Source organism: Peromyscus eremicus, chromosome 22, assembly GCF_949786415.1.
Source record: "Peromyscus eremicus chromosome 22, PerEre_H2_v1, whole genome shotgun sequence".
Taxonomy (NCBI): Eukaryota; Metazoa; Chordata; class Mammalia; order Rodentia; family Cricetidae; genus Peromyscus; species Peromyscus eremicus.
Window position 1 is genome coordinate 4,488,092 of NC_081437.1, and position 25,023 is coordinate 4,513,114.

At 38.7% G+C, this 25,023-nt stretch overlaps 1 protein-coding gene across 1 annotated transcript in view; it reads left to right on the forward strand.

The window, feature by feature from the left end:
• The window catches only part of LOC131897734 (neurexin-1-beta), a 391,182-nt gene that overhangs the window by 350,086 nt on the left and 16,073 nt on the right, over nt 1-25,023 (forward strand). The window contains exon 6 of the mRNA XM_059248724.1: nt 14,363-14,441. Coding sequence (XP_059104707.1) covers nt 14,363-14,441 — 79 coding nt within the window. The remainder of the gene's footprint in view (nt 1-14,362; nt 14,442-25,023) is intronic.

Below are 25,023 nucleotides of genomic sequence, written 5' to 3' on the forward strand. Positions count from 1 at the left end.
GTCTTTTTTCTGTAGGTGCTGGTGACATTCTGGGACAGTTGTACAATGAAAAGAATCTTGTACTCCCACTTTCTGCCTGTAAGAGGCATCCTTTAAAAAAAGTCTTCTACAGTTCTTGAATTTATCACTCGTTTTCGTGTGTAGTTCATTTTTGGTGTTGATAATGTGAAATTCACTAGAAAATAATTACAATTATTTCATGTTGGGAATTTGCAACCATGATAAAAATGATTATAATAGTTTGTGTATGCATCCTCTTCTAGAGAATTCAATCTAGGGGAAAGGAGCCATTTAAACCAGGCAATTAAAAAACTAGTTTTCTACATTGTAAATGAATAGATGATAGATCAATAGATGAAAGATAGATGGATGGATGGATAGTATTCTCTGGTTGCTATAGGCAACAGGAAGTTGTTTCATTGTGTGTCTAGTGATTTGAACCTCTACATATGAACTCAGTTGAATGCTTGTAAGCTAAGACAGAACTCATACACATTCTTGCAAACCATTGCCATAGCAACATACTTAAAATTTCCAAGGTCTGTCTCCCCCGAGTTTGCACCTGCGGTTAGCTTATTATGAAACAAAAAACAAGGCTTTGCAACTCGAAATGCTTTGGAACGGTCGGGAGTATGTTTTGAAAGAAAATGGAGTTTAGCAGGTGAGAAGCAAAATAGGGCATTCAGGAAAAAATACATTTGCATTCTTCACGAAATATTTGCCTTCTTTCCTCCCCTTTACAATATTCTCTTCAAGGCAAATGTACACAGTCTGCATCTTGTGGTCCTCGGGTGGTGGGGTTTAATCCACTTTAATGAGAAAGGCATTGCCTTCTTGCCTACTGGAAGTAGGTCACAAACAATAATTAGGACGATAGCCAAGGTTTGTTTAACACTTACTGTTTTCCAGAAAGAGTGTTATTCATGGCATCTATCATGGTTTCTCAAGTCTGACAGCTACACTGCAGAGATTGGTACTGAACCCTCCTATTTTTCCAGTGAAAACTCATGCATAATTCACTCAAGTTTTAACCATAACCTTTATAGGGCCCAGATTTCAATGTAGGCATACCCAACTCAAGTGACCATGGACTAGACCTCTAGGGAGCCCAATACAAGATTACAGAATCAGTAGCCAGACTCGATTTGTTAGACTCTTGATTTGTTAGGCAAATAACTGTTTTAGGAAGGCAGGAATATGACCAGTGTGGAAAGTATTCCTTCCCGTGCTCAGGGTACGTGATTAGTCACCAAGTCCGCACGACCAAAACGAAACCACGTCAGGTTCCATCTGCATGTGTGTCAGTGAACCAGCCAGGCTTTCAGGGAACAAGTTATCAAAGAAGGTAAGACCACGGCTTTTGGCCTGTGTCATTCCATGTCAGCAAACTCAGGGGAACACAGAAACCATGGGTTTCTATTTCACTTAATCTTAGCAACTGAGATGGGGGGCTGGGCAGACTCAACAGTTAATAGTGTTGAATAAAGCTCAGTTCCCAGTACGTGACTTGGGTTGTCCAAACCTGTCTGTAACTCCAACTACAGAGGATCCGGTGCCCTCTCCTGGCCTCTACTGCCCCCACTCCATATACACATACACATAAAATAAATAATAATAAAAACAACATTTTTAAAGGATTGATAGAGAGAGAATAATAAGTTTTTCTGGATTTGGTGAGATCATCATAATTCAAATATTTCTGAAACAATTGCAAACTGTCTTCATGGGAAATGTTGCACTTAGAGAAAATGGACATGTCTTATGTGCTGGAACCCATGAGCCACAACTAAGTGTTTATAAATCACCTGGGATTTCTTATTTAAGAATCTTTCTTGACACTCTTTTCTTTAGATACAGTTTGTCATTTTTTGACATTATCTTGTGTTCCAGCTCAAAGTAAATCTGAAGAGCAAATTGGAAGGGGGAGGAGCCTACAAAGCTTTAGAAGAGAGAAGAGCCATTAGTAATTTGAATTGGCCTGTGAAAGACGTGTTTGAACACTTAGCACCCACATAAAAAGCTGGACATGACCGTCCTCAGACTTGTAACCCCTGTGTTATGAGGGCACACAGACAGGAGGATTGCTGGGGCTTGATGGCTGCCAGATAAGCTTCAGGCTCAGTAAGAGACCCTGTAGTAAAGGGATAATATGGAGAGTGATAGAAAGACACTCAATGTCCAGTTCTGGCCTCTGCACACACAGGGGCATACACACACATACACACACACACACACACACACACACACACACACAATACATGCACACACCACACATGCTCACAGTGTTTAGGGAAGCATTAAGGCATGGGTGATGATCTACTTTGGGCTCTGAGACATTGATATGTTGCTAGTTCTGAGGATGATACCAATCATAAGGAAAACTGACTTCTAAACATCCAGTTTTAAAGGTAGACTTGGATGCTTTCATAATTTCTCCTAGGAACATTTTTGTATTGACTAGGTTTGTTCCATGTCCTTGATCAGCAAGCATCCCAACATTTAGAATGAAGGGAAATGGGAGACAGATTTGGCGGAGGAGTGCAGGGAGGAAAGGCCACAGCCAGATCACATGAATAAATCAAACACCCCCATACTTGTAGGAAGAATTCTGTCACAGATGCTGTCCAGTGATGCATGTGCACAAAGGTGAGCTCTCCAGTGAAGCTCCTAGTTCTCAATAGAAGACAAACAGGAAAATCCCCCCCCCATCCCTTTTGTGCATCTCTAATTCATCATTAAAGGGCCTTGCACCAACTTCCAAGTGCCCTCAAGAATTAACAGTCACAAGTGATGTTGATGAGTGCCATCCTCCAGCATTTCTTAAAGGCTTTACAAAAACATTCACTGAAACAGGGGACTATTTAAAAAACATACTGTGTAAATGGAGGAGAAAATAGGAGGAAATTATCCTGCTTGCTATTTTCACCATCCACATGTCCAAAAATGAAGCTTAAAGTGACAGGAGTAAGTTACTAACCGGATGGAAAGGCAGCAGGTCGGGACCTGCACCCGGGCACAGCAGTTATTTGCACTGGTCACCTGACCCATGCCTGAGTGTGCAAGGGTTTCCCTTGCTTTAACTAGGAAGGAACTACTCGGACCACTCAGAGCCTCCAAAGATGATGAATTCTTGGGTCAGTTGACAGTTGAGAAGAATGGCAGAGATGCTCCTTGTGTTTTCAGCATGGCCATGTTTTGATGCTGCTTCATATGGTTTCATCACTGCTATCATATCATATCATATCATATCATATCATATCATATCATATCATATCATATATCATATCATATACAATATAATATAATATAATAATATACAATATATTGTTTATAACATATTTAAATGGAGAATTATGAATTTTTCCTTCATGAAGGGAATTTTTGTGCCTAAATATTTATGGAGTCTAGTGCTAAGGATTATTATTTCCTCCCACATTGCCATAAAAACAAAGGAGAACATGTGCCAGTTTGAGACCCAGCTGTATCTGCGTAATAAATGCTCAACAGCAGCTTCACATACCAGCTACCATGCTAGTTCGTAGTCCTGTCAGCCTTCGATCCTTCCAATCTCATGTTACTTGTGCAAAATCATTGATGATGACTTCACTTTTACACAGGAAGAAACTTGGATTACTTAGGAAAGTTGCCCAGAGCCACAGAGTTGATAGATGACTGAGCTGGGATTTAAGCCTAGTCAGTTCAGCTCAAATGCAAATATAGTCCTTCTCTGCCTACTGTGGAAAGAGCAAGGTTTCTCGAAGAGGACCAGTGCATGGCACCTTCCCTGTTGGGGCTTTGAGGAATGAATCACAAAGACTGATCTGGTCACTTAGCATTTTTCTCAGATTCACCAGGACAACGTGTCTATCTTAAAAATCATCTTTAAGAACAAATAAAACGACCTAATTTCACACACACACACACACACACACACACACACACACACACACACTCTACCTACATGTTTGGGGCAAATTATTCTGATACATTGTTCAGAATGGAGTAATTAAACTGGGGAACTACACATGTAAAACACCTTCCTTGTACCAAGAAGGGTTTTAGCAGAACAAGTAGATTGTCTCTTATATCACAAGTTTATTATCACACACACATTTCCAACTAGCAAAGGCTTATGGAATCTTATAGTAATGATAACTGGGAAACAATATCTACATCAACCTGCAGCTTTATAGGCGAGCCCTAGATGTTGTGATGTGTTGGTAAGAGTCAAACAGCATTGGCTGGCTGGCCTGATGTGAGGTGTTCTTTCCTCCTGAGATGGCCACACTGGCAGTTGGGACTACAAATTAAATAGTACGGCATAAAGGTGAAAGTGAAGGTGGGGGGAGTTAAATATCAGCAATACTTATTTAATTATGGAACGAGAGGACCCCAGTTGCTTAAAAATGGTGATGGGAGTAGCTGGAGAGATGGCCCAGCGTTAAAGAATGCTAACCGCTCCTCCCGAGTTCCTAGCACCACCTGGCAGCTGATAACTGTCAGCTACTCCAGTCCCCGGGGGATCTGGAGCCCTCTTCTGGCTTCCACTGGAATTGCACACACATGGTTCACAGACACATGCAGGTGAATCACCTGTTCATAAAGTAAAAACAAAGAGTGTTGTTTTTTTTTTTTTTTTTAATGATGATGGGAAAGCCATAATTTTCTAAATAAATTAACATGACCATACTTCTTCCTTTTCTAAGTGAGGACTTTTCATGGATCACAGAGCAACTTTGCTCCCATCAAGCACCACCTTTGAAATTATTTGTGTCAAATTTTTAAGTGCTTGAATTATATCTGGTATCATATAGTGGTTAGATAAAACACTTAATTTCTCTATGAAATCCCTTATGTTTTATATGGGCTGACATAATGTTTGGTTCACTGGTCAGCTATTTGTGTCCTGTTGCTAAGTATTATACCAGTCACTAGAAAAGCAGCCTTCAGTGTATGAATGATTAATTGCCTGATCCATAAATGGATAGATGTTGCCTCAAAACTGAAAAGAAGCAACTACATGTTCAATCACTGTATGATAAATATTTGGAGCCAGAAAAGTATCAATGGTGTTTTCCACTGTAGAACTCTTCGTTACTCAAAAGTATTCAGCAAATCACTATGGATGAATGGAGTAATAAATGTGTATGAGAATCGATGGAAATAAACTGCATGATTGCACTTGACTGTGCATTTATTTCTTGGTCCGAATTTGATAGCTGTGTCAGCCAGTCCTAATCTCCATATAATTTTCATTTCAGAAGGAAAATGAAACTTTAAATGTGTTGTTAGTTTTGAAGGAAAACAGAAAGGCATATTTTCCATGCAATCAAATAAAAGTTCATACAATATAAAACTATTGCAATGAAGTCTGTAGGAGACAGGAGTGGCTATAAGGGATATTGAATGTGAAAGAAAGAGAGAGAATGATTATTCATCCACCACCACCCCCAAGTCTTTCCTAAAGTAGGCTTTATCTTAGTGCATTCCTGACGGACAAAGATGCTTCATAAAAGTACACAGATGAACTTAGTGCAAGACATTTTGAGCTTTGCCTCTCACCTAACCTTCAAGCATTCTCTCTACTAAACATGATGCCAGGATTTTGTTGTTGTTGTTTGTTTTTGGTTTGTTTGTTTGTTTCTCTACCTTAAATTCTCACCATGGGGCATCATGTGAAAACCAGGTACAAAGTTTCATTGTCACGACCAGAAAGGTTATAAGGCAGGTAAAATTTTCCAAAGGTATGATTTTCACCTCAATTCTTCTCTCCAAGTCTTAGGGGATATACTTCTGGAAAAGATTCTATACTTTCTCATTCTTATTTTGAGACTTAATGAGCTGTCACATATGAGCAATGGTGACAAACACAGTTTGTCACAAAAAGATTTGTGGTGAAATTAGACTAGGTGATCATAAGGAAAAAAGATTCTTACTGTAATGATAGTAACAAATTCAAATGTCATATGTAATATTTCTTGCAATTTTGAAGTCAAGATAAAATACTATTTACATGATTATACTTTGAAAATTGTTTGCTCATAGCCATAGTTGTTTTCATAAAATATCTAATTTATGTAGATGCTTAAAGGAAATATGCCAGAATTTTAAGTAGTAATATGATTTTAAGCCAATTCTATTTAACTGAGACATATGCTTAAATAGAGATGTGAACTCTGACATGCAGTATTTGAAATAAAATAAAACTCATCTGAGTAGTTCTCAAAATTCTGCACTTCAAGATAATTTGGGAAGGTATATACTCTTCTTTTTTAATGTAATAAAAATTTTGCTCATTGTCTCATAGGAGTTCATTGGCACATTTTTAAATAAATACAGTAAATATACCACAGGTCGTATCTATTATAACTACAGATACAACCACTATACCATGGAGCGTTGGTGCGTAGGTCACCCTGAGAGAATCTCTGTCTCTCTGTCTCTCTTCTGCTCTCCCCCTTCCCCCTCTCTCCCTCCCCCCTCTCTCCTTTCTCCCTCTCTCCCTCCCTCCCTCTCCTCTCTTTTCCCTTAGTAGTGCTCCTAACTGACTCCCTCAATTTCTCTGTTTATTTAAACGCTGTAGATACCATATGTCATAAAGTAGCAGTGAAATCTGGGTCCTGGAATACAGTAGATTGTCACATAGAGTGAACAGGACTTAGGACTTTAATATTAGTGAATTTGTGTATTTAGTGCTATCCTGTCGCCAGGCATGAATTGGCACTTCTTAACTTATTCATTAATTATCAAGCTCCCATATATGCTCTAAATAAGCAATGCTACAATGATTTCCATCTTGGGAAAAGGGATGCTGCCCCCAGTGATAGCCTTATGTGAAGAGCCAGCTGGAGCAAGGGCTACAGGCCCTGTGCAGCTGGAAGGATGGGAGGATGTGTGAAAAGAGAATGTATTTAATGAAATGGATGCTTAGGATCATTGTCAGCACTCGGCACAACTGTCCTTATGGTCATGCAAGAAGCAAAGGCACTGTCTTACTGTAATCAAAATGTAGTCAACTCCAGGTGTAGTTAAGTTGACAACCAAGAATAGCCATCATATGCATATAAAGACTGCATTGTGAGTGCTTCCCTGCTTTCCAAAATATTTTTGCACATCAAATGTGATTCCTACAACATAACCATGGGATAGAAAAATTATTATTATTATTATTATTATTATTATTATTATTATTTGCTCTGTTATTTTTGTTTCTTTGAGACAGCCCAGGCTATTCTAGAATGTCTCAAGCCTCAGCCTCCCCATTGCTGGGGTTACAGGCATGAGCAATCATACATCATTATATAGGTGAATTATTATGATTCATATATACAAATACTTAGATATGTATCGATATCCATACATATATGTATATGATATATTTGTGTGTGTGAACATGTGCACATGCAAGTGCTATGAATACATGTGCTTAGAATACATGAAGCGATTCAAGACGGTGGATATTACTTATAAGACCAGAACTGAGACTTTGAATTCTAAACTAAGCAACATTGAGCACCATTGATCAACCTAGTAGATATTAACCTTAGGCACTCCAGCAGCACCACGTCCTAACTACACATTAATAAATCAGTGTGAACCATGAGGAGGGAAGTACTGAAGTATAGAAGCTGAGCACTCCAATACAGCTAGACCCAGTAAAGGATGAATTCTCCTAGTAGCAAACAAAATACCATTATGACGTCTGAGATAGATAATGTTCGTTCTCCGTCAGTGACCAACGATTTTTCCGTAGAGCTGTTGTTCGGATGCTGGCTTACCTGGGGCTCGTGGTTGATGACCTTATATGTATTCAACTGATAGATTCCAATAAAAGCAGAACGTGAACTTTCTGCTAAGCAGTCATTGTTTCTAGCCATGTCCTTATCACTTGCTGTTCCATTTCCCCAAGCATTATGTGCTACAGAGGTTCTCGAGTACCACACTGGGTTAAAGCTCTGTCTAGAGGACACAGGCTTTGACAATAAATAGTACCCCCCTCATCCCCTAAAACGTCTTGGCTAACTAGCTGTTTCTGGCTCCATCCTACTCTCTTTGTTTTTGGAATTCTAATCAAGGATCGTTATGGAAATAATGCTAACTTGATCAATAACTCATGTCTAGATTATTTTAAGGAAAAATGGCATTATGAATAAACTATCACTTAATAAAAGATAACTTGACTGATTGAGGAACAAAAGAAACATCTCATTAGAAGTTATGTTATGAAGAGAGACTTTGGAAGTTGAATGGATGGGAAGAAAACAGAGTAAGTGACCGTATTGTTATTCAAGTAGATTTAAAGACAGGAAAGATTCAACAATGCACTTTTTCCCTGTGTGCCAAGAATTTAGTCACATGTTTATATTCAGAGATTGCTTAGAAAAACAGTAAACTTCAAGATTGGGGCAAGTCAATGAATAACTTTCTGGATTTACTTAAAAACGACAATAGGGGTTACAGAGCCACCTCAGTGGTTAAGAGCACATGCTGCTCTTCAAGATGATGCAGGGTATTTCCCAGTACTCAGAGGGCACCTCACAACTGCCTGTATCTCCAGCTCCAGAGGATCAGAAGATCCTTCTGGCCTCCATGGGCACCAGGCACACACTTGTTAACATATACATGCATGCAAACAAACTGCTTATTTGCATAAAATGAAAAAAATCTTTAAAACATAAAAGCAAAAATAAAACAACACATGTGCTGAAATAGATTTTTATAATAGGACTTTCAAAATAAAAGTCTAGAGTTTATATTTTTCCCTTAGTGTGATTATTTTTCTGCTTGATCTCATATCAAACAATAAAATACCTGTGTATGGATCTCTTTGTGTATGTAACTCTTTCATTTAATGATTGTAGTGGTTTTTCACACTGTGGTAATTCTGCCTCTGCCACATTTTCACTTGTTTTAAACTAATTTTATCATGCGTCTTTGTAAGGTACATCAAAGCAATGGGTTGGGATGGGTGGATACATGTGTGCATGTATACATGATTGGAGGAACGGTTGAATGGATAGACATCTGGAGTAAAAGATAATCACAATTTACTGAAGGTGTATATAGTCTCATTAATTAGACATATAATTTTGATTATTTTTTTTTCTGGCTCCAGGTTCCTGATACATAAAATGAAGAGCTTACATGAATGATTACTAAAGTCAGTCTTAGTACAAGAAAATCTGTGAACACTCAGTGAATTGTGATTTTGTTCCTTGGCATATACATGCCAACGGTGAAATCAAGGATTTTGAAATCCTGCTGATTGAAACTATCCACCGCTGGCATGCTACAGTCATAAATTATGTTTTGGCCTCATTACCAGTAAGGATTTTCGGTTTAACCTGTGTGACTAATTAGTCCATTCAGTCTCAATAGCGGAGCTAGAGATTCATTTTAACACCATTAAAAAGCCTCAATTTACATTTGTAAACATCTGTCAGTATTTAATTTGGAAATAGCCTAAATCATTTCAAAAAGTGATTTGTCCAAAGCCAAAACAAATAAAATGGGGACATTGGACTACCCCATTCTCTAGTTTCTCTTTCATCCCTGTGTTTTACCGCCAGTAATAATTGGAGGTCTTACCCCCACCCCAAATTCTGATTATTGAGAATAGATTTTTGAGATGCCTTTCTAAAAGTTTAAACTCTTGAATGATCCTCCAAATATGCATTGGCTAAAATTGGAAATGCAATATGAAAATAAAAGCCAACAGTAGTTCAAAGAAGTAATAAAAGAGACATGCTGTTTTATTTAAAAGCAATAATTTAGTTTCATGTTTTCTTACACCTCATTTCTTCCTTGAAGTTTTTATTGTGTTACATAAATTAGCTGAAAGCTTTTAATTAGGCGGGAGTCCAAATGTTGTTCTCTCTCTTTTCCTTAAAATGCATTGACTTGCAACATTATGCACATGTTTCTACATTTCCTCAGTTTGGTCTATTAAGATAACTCGTGTCAACTGTACCCAAAAATGAGTGTTAGTGTGAGTAGATCTAGGTAAAACCTGCTAGAGTTTCTCTACTCATTCCTACTTTAACTCTTCTGAAGTCATTGCCTACATTTTAAGCAGCTGAAAAAATTTTGAAGAAAATTGAATAGCTTTCAAGTCTGTCTTTTCCCCAAGCAGAGAGATGATTTATGGCCACTTTTTTTATAATTGCCTTGGGCATCAATTGGGAAAAACATTAAAGAAATGTAAAAGCTAACTATTCTCAGGGAAGTGTAAGCTTTCCCTAAATATTCATGAATGGCAAGGTTCACATATTCAAACTGGGTAAATGAATATACAAATGGGTAGGTTGTTGTTGTTGTTTTAGCAAGTACTTAACTATGACACTGGTAACAGTAACTCTTCCATCTGCATTTTAGGTTATATACATATATATAACTTTTTGTCATATACAGGAGAATAGACTGTTGTAGTTTAGAAAGATTGTTTAAATTAAAGTTTTGAAATAAGTATCTGGATTGCACGCTTGGAATTTGCCCTTTTCCTTGCAATGCATGTTTGCTGTTCTGGTTGATGTTTCTTGTATGTGTCTTGACTGACAGGGATTAGTGTTCCGCACAACCACGTATCATGAAAATGACATCTAGAAATGTTGTTGTTCCTAGAAGGGACATAAAATTTGTTCTTTCACTCCCCATGTATCTTTTTAACCACAAAGGCACTTGAGCTGTGCTTTTTTATTATTATTATTGGAAAATAGCATATATATATACATATATATATATACATATATATACTGCAAATGATGGGGCAGGGGGAGACTACCTTTCCTGTTAAAAAGAGAGTGTCATTATAATTTATAAACCATCAAGTAGTCTTCCCTGGTATCCTTAACTATTAGATAAATTGGGCTAATGGCTCCTGACTACATTTTCCCCAAGGCCTGTATGTAGGTGTTCACATGCAGAACATGATAGATTGTTTTGACCCTTTATTTCTCACATTCTTTCCATGTTGCTTTGTCTACAGGTATGGAGACCTAGTTTTTTTTTGTGGACTTTTGAAATAAGAATAGATGCTTGCCATGCTCAGGCACAGACATATCTCTACTAGGGAACATCATCGTGGTTCCTTGACCTGTGAGTGGTTAAACGTAGTTAGAGACACTCACTTAAATGGAATGTTGCTGCTACCTGAGGCTAATGCTTTTGCTTGATAGCTATTCTGTCTCTTACAGTGGCTTGACTCTCTGAAAAAAGGTTATAAACATCAAGCAAAAGTCTACTAAAGAACAGAATTGATTAATGTGATGTATTTGAGATTTTTAATACCACACTCTCAGCAGTAAGTCACAGAGAGGCAGCTCAAAGCACAGTGAATTAAATTTCAATCACACAGCTTTGGCTAGAGAATTGTTTGGTGAAATCTACCTCCTGAGTGAAATTTGAGGGTATTTTTTTCCTCCTTCCATGAGCTGCTTCCTAATTTTTCATACCATGGAGTTTTTCAGTCAAGGCATCTATTAATTTAAAAATTCTACTCACAAAGGGATTGTTTGATTTTAGTTTTTAATGAAAAAATGTATACATAACAATCAAGAATATATATGTATTATATCAGGAAAGTACATTGAGACCTAAAAATCTATTTTTATAAGAGGTATATTTTTCTGGTGGTTCCTTTTACTTTAACAGAGCTATACAAGATACTATTATATGACTTTTGTATTGTACATACAGTGTTTTATAAAAAGTGATACTGAGACTATTACAACATTTTCTGCTTAAAAAGTGGAACAGTCAGGGCAGTCATGAAAGGCAAGGCTCATAACCAAAAAAATAAATAAATAAAATAAGTGGAGTTATCCCTAAAGAAAATAGCTTGAAGTAGATTGGCTTGCATTAGCTAAGCAACCAGTGTACATAGAACATTACCTAATGACTTGTACATATGTAGCCATGAATTCATTTTAATAAGCTGTCCTCCTCATTTATACTTGGTGTTTGCTCAAGTCACAATATGAACTGAGACTGTAAAAGATATAAGCTTAAATATTACCTATATTACAAATATTAATATAATTGCTAATGCGAGTCTTCCAGCTGAAAATAATTTGTATGTATAACTTTTACTTCAATATCTGAAACTATACTATTTATAAATATAGTTCAAAGTGATTTAATTAAAACAGTTCCACCTTCATGAAATATTAAAACTAGTGCTGATAATGTTGGAAATTTTTATTAACAATTACAATGAGATCATATTCCAAGTGCTTTCCATGTATTGACTTGTTCCTTTAAAACAATGTCTATTATATTCGTCATTTTTATTTCAGATAAGAAAAATAAAGCATAGTCAATTATAACATTTTAATGGCAGGGTTCCCTAATTTTAGCACCTTTGATCATTCTTGCTGAATGAGTCATAAGTGTATTTTAGGCCATTTCACAGCACCCCAAGTCTCTAATGAATAGATACTCACAATAATAGCCCTGCACCAATATCCCAGCAGTAACAACCTCATATATCTCCAGATACTACCAGATGTCCCTCCAGATGCAGGAGGGGATGAGAAAGCAATACTAGAGTGAGAACCCCTGGCTTAACAAATGTGTTCATATTTTCCTCCCCTTATCAAGAACATTGTAACAGTGACAGTTATGGATTGAATGGATACATTTAAAATTCCTTAAGAAAACATAAATTTCTCTTGTAACTGTGGTTATTAACTTAATTTGGATTATATTGAAAGAGTTCCCATTCTCAGTGAAGATAATAGCTTCCTGCTAAATATTGGCCCTAGGAACATAGCCCACTATCTGCTCTGGGATGTATTGGATTGATTGCCCTGAGGGACCCCTAATTCAATCTCATGATACCATAGCACTCATATGGGTGATATCCTGCAGGATGAATTTGTGCCAAAAGCCCAATGGGTCTTTGGTGAAATTCATATTAATTAGAGGTAAAGAACTGTTCATACCACCAGCTGATGCCTTTCTCTGTAAACAACTATGTTTCTAAGAAATCTAGTACTTTGAAATTCCTTCTTGAAATGCACACCGAGGGAATGCATTAATCCAGAAACTCTTTAAGAAGAAAGTAAGAGCAAAACACAATGAGCCCATGTCCACATGCTGCTTAAAAACTTGTGTTGATTTCGAGGTACATTGCAAAGAGTCAACAAGGTAATAGATTCTGCTTTGTGAACTAAAGACTCTGGGTTTGAAAGATCTTTAAGTATTTGTTATTAAAGTCCCTCCCTCCTTGTCTTCAGTTTTCTTAAAATTAGGTTTACATTGTTATCTCTGACAATATTGTGGCTCTCTAATGACTTTAGCTCATCCTGTGTTATTCCAATTCCTGTTAAATGGCGGCATTGGTTTGATCTCAAGCATCTTCCAAACTGCCCAAATCTCCTGAACGTTCTGCAAATTCGATTTGCACCATGGATTTGGTCTGTTTTACCTTAGCATCAGCCTGATCTGGAGTAACCCTTCACAAATTCCATGCAATAACTCCTCTGAGTTTATTACTGCACATAAGCGGCACTAAAGAACAACCTTTGATGCTTGCCAGTGTGTTGATTATGTGACTAACTGCTAAGATTTACACACTCTGATTTTTATTACAGCGACAGTTATCTTTTTGGCTGTAAGTGCAGCGAAGCAACTATAATGTCACAGAGGAAATGGTCACCTTTCTCCAGCCCACTCTGCACACACTTTTTATTTACTATGAAACCTTGGCCATGGAAAGGACAATGAGGAAACAGCCTTTACTATCTGAATATTGTAATAATGATATTTGAGTATAAAATTTTGAAAACTGAAAAATATCTTAAATGCTTCATTTTGCATCTAAAAAAAATATGTATCTAATTTTCTATGTAATCTGTGTTTCCCAATGAGGACAAGCTACATCTCGAAGATTTATTGAACTACCTGTTCACAAATGTAAAAAAGTTATGGCTGTTCTGCTTCAGGAAGCCAAGCACAAGTACTGCATAAAGCCTACTGGTGCATACATTGTAGCTCCCCAGGGCTGTAATCAATCTCAAATTGCCTGTTTCTGCCAGGTTGTCTTAAACATCTGCCTGCTCCTGTATGCAGCGTCTCATTGCAGCTGAATGGCTGGGCATCTACCAGTGATAGACCACCATTTCTATGTCCACATGTTAAATAAGTTGTAATCGAGGTGTGTCACACATGGGGATATTTCTACGAGAGGTCTAAAACATGTTCGTGAATATAAGCTCTGTGTTCTGTGTATCGGGCAAGGAAAATAATGAATTTGGTTTCTCAGCCTGTAATGTAAACACCAACTGTGTTTCACCTGTAACTGAGACAGAGAAGACCTCCTAGTACACTTTAAAGTAACCCACTGACTGTGATTCTTTTGCAGACCACAGATGACATCCTTGTGGCCTCAGCAGAGTGTCCCAGCGATGATGAGGATATTGACCCCTGTGAGCCGAGCTCAGGTGGGTTAGGTTAGTCAATTTTTTTTCTTACTTCCTTGCCCTTACTATATATCTTTGTTGCATGTTCTATTCCTTAGAAGAGATGCCCACGTAGATGTTAAGCACTACCTTTGGCTAACTCATTGTAAAATGGTACATTATCCGATGGGTTCTTAGTTCCACATGGAGGTGTATGCTGGTAGTTTGGGAGGTGGAGGCAGGGGAATGTGGGTTTTAAAGTCATCCTGGATTGCACAGTGAGGTGATGTCCAGACTGGACTATAGGACACTCTGTCTCAAAATATTAAAAACCGACCAAACAATGACAAAAAAAAAATATTATCCCATGGGCCTTCGCCTTTTTGTTGTATAAATTTTCTTACTTTAAAAAATGTTAAAAACCCAAACCACCAATAATAGATATTTTTGAGAAAACAGTAGAGAGGGGAGTAGCACACGTGAGCTATTTACCGTTCACATTCCAGCAGCTCCCGCAATCATTTTTGTATACAGTTTAGCGTGGACTTTCCCTATGGTCGTCTCTAGTACAACAGGAAAGCTAAACATATACAGTGAATTGTGAAAAATCATTTGATCTATGTACTGAAAAACATTCCCATGATTCAGTCTGCTGGAAAACTATCTTAAGTGATATATTTTTGAATTTTGGAAGTTGGAGCACTATAGCAATAGCAAAACAGCAGGTACTATAGTTGATGGGTTTAAAAGAGAAAGGTTTGAGTCTTGCCATGTTCCCCAATGTTCAAGCTGCATTTTACTTACAGACAATTGAAGCCTACTTTCACCTTCTTTGTGACGTGTTTGCATCTCATCTGATGAGAATGGTGTACTTTCGTTTCTAGACAGCCCTTGTACTGCTAAGTGGAGACAATGGACCCTAAAAATGAGTAAATGTTCATATTCCCACCAAATATTCACAGTACTAGACACATGCCCATTAGTGCTATTTTGAATTCCTAGTGTGTGTTAATGAAATGACTGCAGGAGATACAATCTGCCCACTGCCCATTAGCTTATAACATTCATAGTTCTTACCTAGAACCCCAGAAAAACGTCTCAATAAAATTGTTAACTTGTATTCTTGTAAAGAAATATATACTGTTTGAAAGTTAGTCTACTTTTTCTCACTTTTAAATATAAATATTTTGGGATGCATTGGCTGTATCTCCTTTTGGGCACCACTTAGACGGCTGTCACTATCATCTGCAAGGACAAAGGAGTAGCTGCCAGTGAAGGGGAGTGGCCTCAGTCCATTCTCATCTGGGGCTGATGCTGGAGATTGCCTGGGCTGCTTCAGCCCTCCTTCTCCACAGTTCACCTCCCATAGGACCCTCGGCCCCAGAATAGTCTGTCATATACAACTTCCATCTCCAGTGACCATTTACTAGATTCTACCTCCTTGATCTTTATCAGTTTCTCATGTTTGGACTATCAGGCCATTACTGTGGGCCCCAAGGTCAAGGTTCTGCCATTATATTAATCAATTTTCTCACAGCTCTCTCTATGATAATTAAAAAGTGTAAGACATCATCATCATCACTATTAACATTTGTCTTACTTCTGGATCTTCCATTATGGATTATTCCAGTAAGGAACTCTGAATTTTGTATGTTTGTAAGAGTTTGATTTTGTTTTCGTAATTTTGAAGGCAGGCGTCTTTTTCAGCATCTATTCGTTATTCCGGTGGCAATGAGAAGTGTGTAGGTGCTGACTAATTGCAGTGCTTGCTGATTTTCCTCTGGCCGAATCCTTTTTCTATAGTCTCAGCAATCATCTTCTTTAGACAGAGCCCTTACCTTAAGTGCCCACTAAATCCGGCATGAGGACTTTAATTGCACTTGAAATTGTCACTCTGTCTTTCTTCTTGAGGAAAATGCTCCGATTACTCCAGCACTGCTCACAGGTCCTATTAAACACTCCTTAACAACTACTCCATGGTCTCTGCATTTCTCTGGGTACAGTGGATCTAGGAACAGGATGATGGGGAAGAGAGAAAAAAAGACAGAGTACTTCCCTATGTTTAATTGAAAAAAAAAAAAAGTACATGTGTATGTTTCTGATTGTGAATGCCTGAACAGCCTGAACATAAGTGCAGGTTCCCAGGGCTCACCAGAGGCATCAGGTCCCCCTAGAGCTGCCTTTGTGGGTACTATGTCCTGAACTTGGGTCCTCTGCAAGAGCAGTACATGTTCTTAACCATGGTGCTTCCTCCTCCTCCTTTTAATTGACCTGGCTGTGTTATTAAATGTCCCGAACAGCAAGAAGTGCAGCATCTTGTCATAGCTGTGTCCCAGATGGTCTGGCCCTCCTCTCTTCTTTGTGAATCTATGACTATCTGAAGAACCTTGGGTATCCACTACTAATTTGCCAATGTATAGCTGTAACCTCAACCATAAGACAGCAGGGTGAAGCAGGAACCTTTAAGAATGCATCCCTCCAGGGAGCACTTACTCATATAAATATGTAAATGTCTATACTTTTCTAATACACTGTCTGCTGCCCAAAATACAAGATGCAGAACTACTGATTCTATTCAATAAAAACGATTTTAACGTGTGTGTGTGTGTGTGTGTGTGTGTGTGTGTGTGTGTGTGTGTGTGTTTGCATGCCCATAGAGGCCAGAACAAGATAGCAGTAGGTCCCTGCTCTGTGCTTTGTCATTCTCTGCCTTATTCCATGGAGATAAGGTCTCTCACTATAGCTGGAGTTTGCAGTGCATGTAATCTAGGCTGGCTGGTTAAGGAGTTCCCAGGATCTGCTTATGTCTGTCCCCTGCAACACTGGGGATACAGGTATGCAAGGCCATTTTATAATTTAATTCATTCATTCATTAATTTTCTGAAACAGGGTCTTAGTATGTAACCCTGGCTGATCTGGAACTCGTGTAGACAAGGTTGTCCAATAACTCATAGAAATGTGTCTGCCTCTACCTCTGGAGTCCTGTGAGTAAAGATGTGAATCACCACATGCAGGTCAAGGCCTTTTGTCTTTGTTTTTAATGTGGGTACTGGGGATTTGACCTGAGGTCCTCATGCTTGCACGGCTCTCTTACCCAAATGAGCCATCTCCCCTGCTCCCACTTACATGTTCCTGCACAAGCCTGGTTTGTTTAACTTCCTCCCTTATGCCTTAGTTTTCTGCTCGTCAATTCTTGTTTGAGTAGACAGGAACTATGAAGCAGGTACTGCCACACCTCTGGGATCACTGGCTACCAGCTGTTCTGGTGACCTTCCCTGTCCTGCTGATTGGAATGTTCAATCAAGGGCTTCCCTTTTTATATTGCATTTTATAAATGAAATCTTTTCCACATTGACTTTCCCATTCAACTCTCTGATTTCCTTCCCAATTCTTCTTTAATGTTTCATGTAATATTGTGCCCTTAGCAAAATGATATAATTTGTATAATAGCATCAATTAAAATTTGTGGTTTGTATAATTTTCTTCTTTCCAGCTATTATTTAAGAAAGACGGTCTATTTTCTTGACCTTGTTTGAATCTGAATAGTGTTACCCTTTGAGGTTGTGCTTCTACAAGCTTTTGTGGATAATTATACCATTTCCTTACATCTCTTTTCCAACTGTTTTTTTATATTAACATAAGATAATATTGGCAATAATTGTGTTTTGTACCATCAGACTTTGGTTACTGTTAGACATATCTAGGTAAAAATTGTTTCACATATAAGCAACTCAAACTTTGGGAAACCAGGCCTTTAGAATACCTACAGATGGAGGCAGATACTCAGAGATAGACTTGTGTCTGATGTGTATCAGTAATTCCCTAAGCTAGTGAAAACAGCTATGTGTCAAGAAGTCCACAATTAGCTGTCACACACTTTTTCTGGGTATTTCACTCTACCTGAACATTTACATATGAAAGTTTTATAATCACGCAGACCACCACCCACTTCTCACATACACACACCTTCAAAGAAAAGATTTTCACTGGAATCGTATCATCTTTGATCTTCAGCGACCTTTCTTCCTAAAGATGTTAAAAAAAAAACGAACACGGCACGAAATCCAGCCTCTTCTTGAACACTAGCAAATTACACCTTTTATTAAGTGTTAGATAAATTTGAATTGCACTGTGACTCCACTCAGCACTCTTAATGAAGAGGGAGTTGTGTATTTAGCTCTTAATTTCATCATTGTTCAAATATTATGGAGTCATAACATGACTGTGCCAGCCCTGGGAGAAAAAAAACAATGTATACCTTGATCCTCCACCTCCAAGACGGAGGCTCATTCAATCTTAGAAGCCACCCACCCTACATTTTATGCTTTTTAAATTTTAAATTTTGTTTTGTTTTCTTCTGATTCTCAAGTCCTTCCTCTTAGACATTAAAATATCACCTGTTTTTTAGAGGCATTGCTAGCATTGAAGTGAATGTATTTAAGGTAGTTATTGCAATGCCTCCAATAAACTCAAACACAAATGTCAGATTTTCTTTTCTTTTCCAATTCATTTCTATAAAAGTAATAGCCAAGCTATTTTTTCCCCCTTTACATAATGCTGTTACTTTTTTTGGCTGAAAATTGATGGGCAACTGATGAAACCACTCGGGCCTCCTGATGGGAACAGAGCATGTTGAAACTAGATCAGGGACAACCCCCTGGGTGGGAACACATGGAATTCAATTACAGTTGATTCCAGCCCCAATGTCCTGCGTGGTTAGAATTGGATGATAGCTCCACACCGGTACAGTGAGGGTTTGAGAATACAAAAAGAGGCCAGGCGAGGCAGGACAGCTAAGCAAATCCCATCTCTACAGGTAGGAACCTCACTGTCCCAAAATGCCCTTTTTATGCTTCATGAACACTGACAGATGGATGACCTTCAACGTGGATTTCCTTTGAAACAAACAAACAGAAAACCACTTGCACCTCCTGTGCGTTTTTTCCATGCCATGTGCTTTTTGGAATGGATGGGTTGTGGGTGGGAAGTATGTTAAAGAACAACGGCTTGTTCTAATATGTGTTTTCGAGTGTTTCCTGCCATCGCTACTTTTATTATACTATAGGTATGTAAGTATACGTATTTCCTGTGTCTCTTTTACAAAATAAGCTTTTGTAAACCAGATTTCTCTGACATCACTCATTTTTGGATTTGCTTAGTAAACTGACAGAATGTCAATGCTGCATTCACCTAAATTCTCAGATGGTGTCCATCCATCTCAGTTTTCTGCCCTCTCTTGAACAACACTTTTTCCACACCCTTGGCAAAATCTGGAAAGCGTGATTTCCATGCTGTTCTTTAAAACATTCAGTGAAAATGATGGCCCTTTTTCGGTGTGGAATCTTCTTGGTGAATAGCTCCAATTTATCTTGCCTCACAATAAAAACAAATTTAGCTTCCTCCTTCCTCCAATGTATCTAGAAAATCCTCTTATATTTACAATGGTGAGGATAGTGTGTCAAATCTCTTTGCATTTAAGGATGAATAGCTGATTAAGTGGGAGACTTTTCAACTAAGTAATCCATTGTTGCAATGGGGGGGGGAGTAAGGGGGGGGAAGAAAAGCCCCTTGAATAATAAGATTAGTCATCATCAATCTCTCCCTTTCTCCCTCCCTCTCTCCCTCCCTCTCTCCCTCCCTCCCTCCCTCCCTCCCTTCCTCTCTGTCTCTGTCTCTCTCTGTGTCTCTCTCTGTCTCTGTCTGTCCCCCCCCCCCCCGTGTGTGTGTGTGTGTGTGTGTGTGTGTGTGTGTGTGTGTGTGGTCTCTTCTGGTTTGTCTGAGGCAATGGAGGTAGACTGTCTGCCCAGCCACTGTAAACACACTTTGTGGATCAGGACTCACATGTATGAGTAATGACAGATAACAAGTATCCTTTGGATTTAGTGAAGACAGATCCTATGCTCATCATTGCATTTAGTCCTTACAAACTTTTATTATTTTTTATGTTTTTTTTAAATTATATTTTCATTTTAATGAAACTCTAAAGTATCTTCATAGCTGGGGGGAGACCTGGAGAAATTGTTACTGAGATAATACTGCACCTCTCACTATTTTACTTGAGAGAAAGTGGACTTTTGGTTTCTTGAAATGCGAGGTTGTTCCTCTAAAATTTAGGAACCTCACAAATACAGAATTAGCTTTTAAGATGTTCATTTAAATAATTTGCTGGAATAAATTTAAATTTGATGGCAAAAGGTCCTTCACATGTATTACTATTCATTAGGGAAAATTTGCTACAATTACTATGCAATTTTGAGTGGTTTTCCAGTGTGCTATTTTGAGAAAAGATCAAAGGATTTCTATTGAACTGATCCCATTAACCATTAGAAATAAAAATATGGATATTGCACAAGCTGCATCTTTTCATTAAATAAATAATCTCAATCATTTAAAGGAATATATCATTTAGTAGACCATATTTTTGAGACTGATTAGAAGATAATTTTGTTCTTCATTTAAATTTGGGTTATTTATATGTAATTATTCAAAAGTGAGTCTAATTAGCCAATAATAGCCAACACATTGCTGTTAAAATGAAGGATTTTGAGCTACAGCCAGAAAAATAGCATAATGAATCTTCCATTTTTGGGAACATAGAGCATCTCCTGAGTACCCGGGCTAGGTTGGCTGGAGGTTCAGTCATCATGTAGGATGGGTGGCTGAAGTTTGCCACTAATGAATGTGCTATCAGCATGCAATGTTCTGGCTTGGGGCTAATTTTCTGTTTGGTTGATTTGTTGTTGTTGTTGTTTTGCCTTATATAAATTTAATTCTCCAGAATACTTGGATAAAAGTTAATAGAATATGATCATAAAAGAAGAAAGGCACGTATATCATTCTTAATCTCCTTCCCCCTCCCTTCCTTCTTTCCCTCCCTCCCTCCCTCCTGCATTCCCTGCTCCCTCCCACCCTCCCTTCCTTCCCTGGGCCGGAGACCAGACTGCTACCCTCTTATGCTTGGCAATTGGTCTACCTCAGGGCTACAACCCTACCCCTTTTCCTTCTTACTTTTCTAAACTGGTACTTTGGAATGAAAATTTACATTGAAGGAAGTTAAACTGCAAGGAAAATTTATTCTAAATTACTGTAATAAGAAAGCGGGGTTAGAAATCAGCCTGAGTTTATGGGGGCAGGGGGTGGCTCAGAAGGAGGCAGAGTTTTTAAAAGAAAGGATGGGAAAAAAGGGTGATTGTTGTGGGCCAATGGCTTCGACCAGAGGAAGTGTCTCCTCAGCTAAGTTAAAGTGTGGGGCTGGCTCCTCCCTTCCCAGAAGAGAACTAGAGACTGAGGGCGTTACCTCCCTTGATGTTTACATTACAAAGGGATGGTTCCCAGTTCTTTCGTTTAAATAGACTGGGTTCTTAAAACTGGAGAGAGGCTTTAAAAATATTTACACATCAAACAACCAGAATAAGAATTTGAATTACAAGTGTTCAATGGAATGAAGTATTAGAAAGCCACAGGGTGGGAGAAAGCGGGTCTGTTGATGAGACAACGTAAAGTTAAATCGTTCGGGTTTGCCTTCACCGGAAATTATGTCAGTACCAATGTTATCTAAAATTTTAGAGTCCCAGCCTGGGCAGGCATGTTACCAGAGAAATTAGGGCCCCTCTCAGGTTTTTAGTCATGTTACTAGAAGAGCCACACAGAGGAGAAAGCTCAGGGATAATTTTATTAGAGTTAGAAGAAAAGCCCAGGGCAGGCAGGGTTCCTGGAAGGCAAGGTTCCTAGCAGAGGGACATAGAGACAAGGAAGAAGAAAGCGTATTTTAGTTAGACAAGGGTTTGGTAAGCAGGCAGCCATAAGGAAAGGGGAGCTTGGGGTGTTGGTGGGGAGCTTCAGAGAAAGAGAAAGCCCCAAATACCAAAAGTACCATGCAAAACGTAAGTAAGTTCTGCCAACTTCTGAAAGGGACAGGAAAGAGGAAAAGGCGGGTTGCAGGGCCGGCCAGGGTCACGCTTTCAGAAAACCGGGCAGGCTTAAACCAGCCACACAGCAGCAGCTCCAGATAGGGCTGAACAGAGCACAGGAATGGAATTCCGGGCAGGGAGCAGAAATCTGCGTTCCTGGGAGTGGGTGGGTCCTTGGCCAGGTATTGACCTGCCCAACTGGATGAATTCTTAAGAGGGGAGATAGCAACATGTTTTCCGCCCGGAAGCAGATTCCATTCTTTAGGCTAGGAAATGATGACTAACACTTGAAGACCAGGGGTGGGGGTGAAGGGACAAAACTCAGAAAGGGCTTTGGTTTGTTCCCCTGGTCCCAAACGTGAACCTTTATTGACCTTTCTGTAATGTTTGGGTTTTGTCTTTTAATATAATGACACAGATGGATTTGGGTTATACTTGATTAAGTACCTGAACAGCATTTTTAATATTTGTGATATGAAATGGGATGTTTTAGTTATGAGGACTAGTTATAATCCATCCGGACTTTGGAAGCAAGCCCAGCTCCTTTGAGATGCAGCCCTTTCCGATGTTGGTGAAGTTCGTCCGGTATTTTTAATGCTCAACTTCTCAGTCTGTATGAAGGGACGCGATGGACAGGGTTATTGTGAGGTTGGTAACGCAGAGGAAGGACACGCATTGCCCAGGTGAGTTTCAGGCACATAGGTGGGATTTAATGAGTAACGGTGATGAATACAACAGTGGGAGGAGGTGCAGCTCCTGGCGTAGGGTTGGAAACAGATGCCTTGTTCTGCTCCATAGTAAGATTTCTGACTCCGCTGCATAGATTGCTCTGAATGGAAAGGGCACACCGCAGCCCTTTTAGTATTAGAGAAAATGGGCTCCATTAAAGTGTTTCATCAGGGGCTGAAAATATAGCTCTGTTGGCAGGTACTTACTTAGCATATATGAGGCCCTGGGTTCAAGTCCTAACAGTGCATCAACGGGGTATGGAAGTGTACATCTATGACCCTAGCACTCAGGAGGTAGATACAGGAGAATCAGACAAAGGTCTACCTCATAGCAACAACTACATAGCAAATTCAAGCCAACCAGGGTTACATGAGACACTGTCCAATGAGAGAGAAAAGTCTCAACTAACAGATGATTGACTGCTTGTATAATTAGTGTATACATACTCTTGCCACATTTGGTTAAACTTGAAAATACTATATATATATCTGTATCTACTATATATACATACATATATACATATATGTATATATGCAGATACAGTGTCATACTGCACTAAACAGCAATACTCATTCACTAAGGGCCACAAAATACATTTTAAGCAGCTTATATATGTCCAGCATCAAAGTACCAACTTTGTGATATGTGTCTCATATCACAACTTTATTTGAAAATGCTAAGATGTCACAAAGTCTTTCTACAGTATAGCACATACCCTGTTGTGCTTTGGAAGGACACAATACCATGCATTCCCACACTCTAAAAACTCACCAACCATGAAAGGAGAAATGAAATGTATTCAGAAAAATATTGTCTAAATCTATCTCTCATGAAAATCTGAAGCCCTGGAAGAATGAAGCTGTGTTCTGTTGTAATTGGTGCCAAATCCCTGTTTTGATAACACAGTTGGTTTCCTGTGGCGTTTTCTTGGTACCTTATTAATTTTGTTTCCTCAGCTGTTAGGAGGGGTAAGCCGGCATTTTCTGAATTCCACTCCATGGGGCATGCTGCCTCCACAAAGAGCCAATATGCTTTCTTGTCATCAGCTCATATGTTCCAAGGAGCAGCAAATGTTACCTTTGGCGCCAGCTCTCAGGGCTCATCCCCACACACTGACATGTTAAAGAGGTCACTGTCATCATGATTACATCCTCACTCAGTCACACACTGTTATACAAGCCTGGGAGTGGTAACAAAACAAGAGACACTTTAATAAATTGTCCAGGTTAAAAAAAGAAGAAGCTATGTTAAAGATACCAGCGCAACAACCAAACACATTTAAAAATAGTAATAAACTTCTCTGTTTGTTTTTAAAAAGAAAGACAAGTATGAGCTGGCTACATCTGGACATGCAGAAACCCTTTGTTTCATTGAGTGAACTTGTGAAATCTGGGTATCTTAGTTCAAATCCAAGTTCATCCTTCTGATGGGCAATCAAAAGCAGATCACTGTACCTGTGCTTCTGACTTTTGGCACCTGCAAAATGACATGAATAATATTAAATTCGATGCCTTTATTGTGCTAATAACAATGAGACTGGGCCTATGAATTGCTCAGTGTAGTCTGCTGCACATAAACCTGGATAGAAAATAGCTCTTATTAGTACTAGCAAATAAGGAGTAAATCATATAATCAAGGGAATAAATCTACTTCCCAAACCTAAAGGACGCATTAGTAGCTGGCACTTTAGCCTCTAGCAAGGTGTTTTTATAACGTGCTTCTGAAATCCACCAGCGTACAGAGTCTGCTTGAGGACCACTACAACTGAGTAAGACAAGATCTGCATTTCAGCTTCATGTGCTTGCTCTGCTGCATGAGAAAAGGGTAGACGTCACAAGATATTTTGATTAGGGGGAAGAAAAAAGCCTAGGGCTTTGCCCCCACAGAGTTTTTGAGACAAAGAATGATATCTCTCTTCTTGTGGTTCTTCTTCCTAAGACATTCAAGGATACTCTGTTCAGCATGACTTACTGGTCATCCCACCC